General features: G+C 63.9%; 1 protein-coding gene across 1 annotated transcript in view; it reads right to left on the bottom strand.

Annotated features, from left to right (window-relative positions):
• Window positions 1-1,775, bottom strand: part of LOC104463806 (syntaxin-binding protein 1-like) — a gene marked incomplete at both ends in the record, with an annotated part of 7,159 nt that overhangs the window by 2,467 nt on the left and 2,917 nt on the right. Inside the window, 6 exon segments of the mRNA XM_010076278.1 lie at window positions 119-228; window positions 426-564; window positions 674-754; window positions 910-975; window positions 1,569-1,629; window positions 1,746-1,774. Coding sequence (XP_010074580.1) covers window positions 119-228; window positions 426-564; window positions 674-754; window positions 910-975; window positions 1,569-1,629; window positions 1,746-1,774 — 486 coding nt within the window.

Here is a 1,775-nt window from a genome sequence, read left to right as displayed (position 1 = left end):
GGCGGCTGCGGCGCTGGGACCAGGACCACCCCCCAGGGGTGCTGGGGACATCCCGGGGGGGGGCATGGTCCTCCCGAGGGGCGAGGAGGGGTGCAGGGGGCGGGAAGGGGACACTCACGTCTGTGATGATGGGCACCCCGAGGTGGGCCATGTTGGTGATGATCTCGCTGTCCTCAGCCGGGATCTGGGCGTGCTGGATCAGCTTGTTCAGGTTCTCCTCGGTAATCCCTAGGAATGCAACAGGGAGATGGTGTCCTCCTGGGAAATGCCACCCAGAAGGGACACGGTCCCTCTGTTGTCACCTTAGGACACCCGGCTTTGTGGTGGTCGAGGGGACCGGGCTGAGCTTTTCCATCCGGCTCATCTTGGCCGAACCATGAGCTGTTTGCCCCCCAGAGCCCACCCCACCCAGGTCTCCCCCTCACCGTTCTTCAGGAAGATGTAGAGCAAGATGATGCGGATCTTGTCGTAGGTGCTCACGTTCCCATCCAGCAGGATGGGGACGATGGCCCTCATGGGGTCCTTGATCTTCTCACCTTCAGCATCAGTGCCCATGGCCAAGTCCTGCAGAGAACACATGCACTCATCACCCCACGGCTCTGTGCTGAGCTGCTGGCCCTGGTTGTCCCCACGGGGAAGTGGGGAGGGGATGTGGGGCTGGGTGAGCTGGTACCTGCTCAACTCTGCAGAGCTTGTCCACTGTGCCCTGGTAGTGCTTCATGCAGTCCTCCGCCAGGTGCAGGTGGGTCGAGTACTGGGGGGACAGAAGCGGTGCCATCACCCTTGTGACATCCTCGTGCCACCACCCCCTTAGCGCAGCCCCCCACTGTGGCTGGGGACCCCCCCGGGGGACGTCCTCCGGTTTTTTCCCCCAGCCGCTCTGCGTGGACCCCTCCCCACTCCTTGTACCTTGCTGAGCTCCTTCTGGTACTGCGGCATCTTCTTCAGCATCTGCGACAGGTCCCGCATGGTGGTCTGCGAGGGGAGGGGACATGGTCACTCACCCTTGGGGACTCGGGGCTGAGACGGTGAGCAGGGAGGGGATGGCCCTGCCAAGGACTCCTGTCCCCTCTGAGCCCCTCGCCGGGGTTTAGTGACACCCGCTGTGGCATTGCCAGGTCTCCCCCACTGCAGTGGATGGCAGGGAGGGGGGCTGCAGCTCTGCAAACTGGGGTGTCGAGGGGAGAAATCCCCCAGGACTCCTCCGGGAACCCCCTGCACTTGGGTGAGGCTGAGATGGTGCTTTCAGCTTCTGGTCAGTTTTACATCCTGTTTCCAGTGGTGTCCCCTCATTGCCACTGACACGGGGTCTTGGGAAGGGAACCAGCTGGGGACAGAGGCAGCTGCTGCGGGATGGGCACAGACCCCGCGCTGGGGACAAACTGCCCCCCGTGGCACCCTGTTTCCCCAGCCCCAGGTGTAGGACTGGCACCCCACTGTCATCAGCCCCCATCAGGGACCTGAGCACCCCTGGCCCTTTGCAGAGGTCCCCATGGGGTGTCCCCAGGAGACTGCCATATGCCACCCCCCAGGTGCCGTCCCCAGCTCAGCGGGCACAGTCATGTCACCTTATCGCCTGTGTTCATCCTCTTGCTTGAAGAAAACTCCTTCAGGGACCGGGTCACCTCCCTGGGGAGAAGAGGAGGGCACAGTGTCAGCGGGCAGGGGACCCTTCGCAGCGGGGTGGGTGGCGAGACCGAGCCAACGTCCCACCCAGCCGGGACACCGCCCACGGGGACACTCACTGGGACACCTCAGCGATGTGCTTGTGGCGC

Source organism: Pterocles gutturalis, unplaced genomic scaffold (genome assembly GCF_000699245.1).
Source record: "Pterocles gutturalis isolate BGI_N339 unplaced genomic scaffold, ASM69924v1 scaffold20553, whole genome shotgun sequence".
Taxonomy (NCBI): domain Eukaryota; kingdom Metazoa; phylum Chordata; class Aves; order Pterocliformes; family Pteroclidae; genus Pterocles; species Pterocles gutturalis.
Note: the sequence above shows the minus strand (reverse complement) of the source record. Positions and strands in the feature narration are given on the sequence as shown.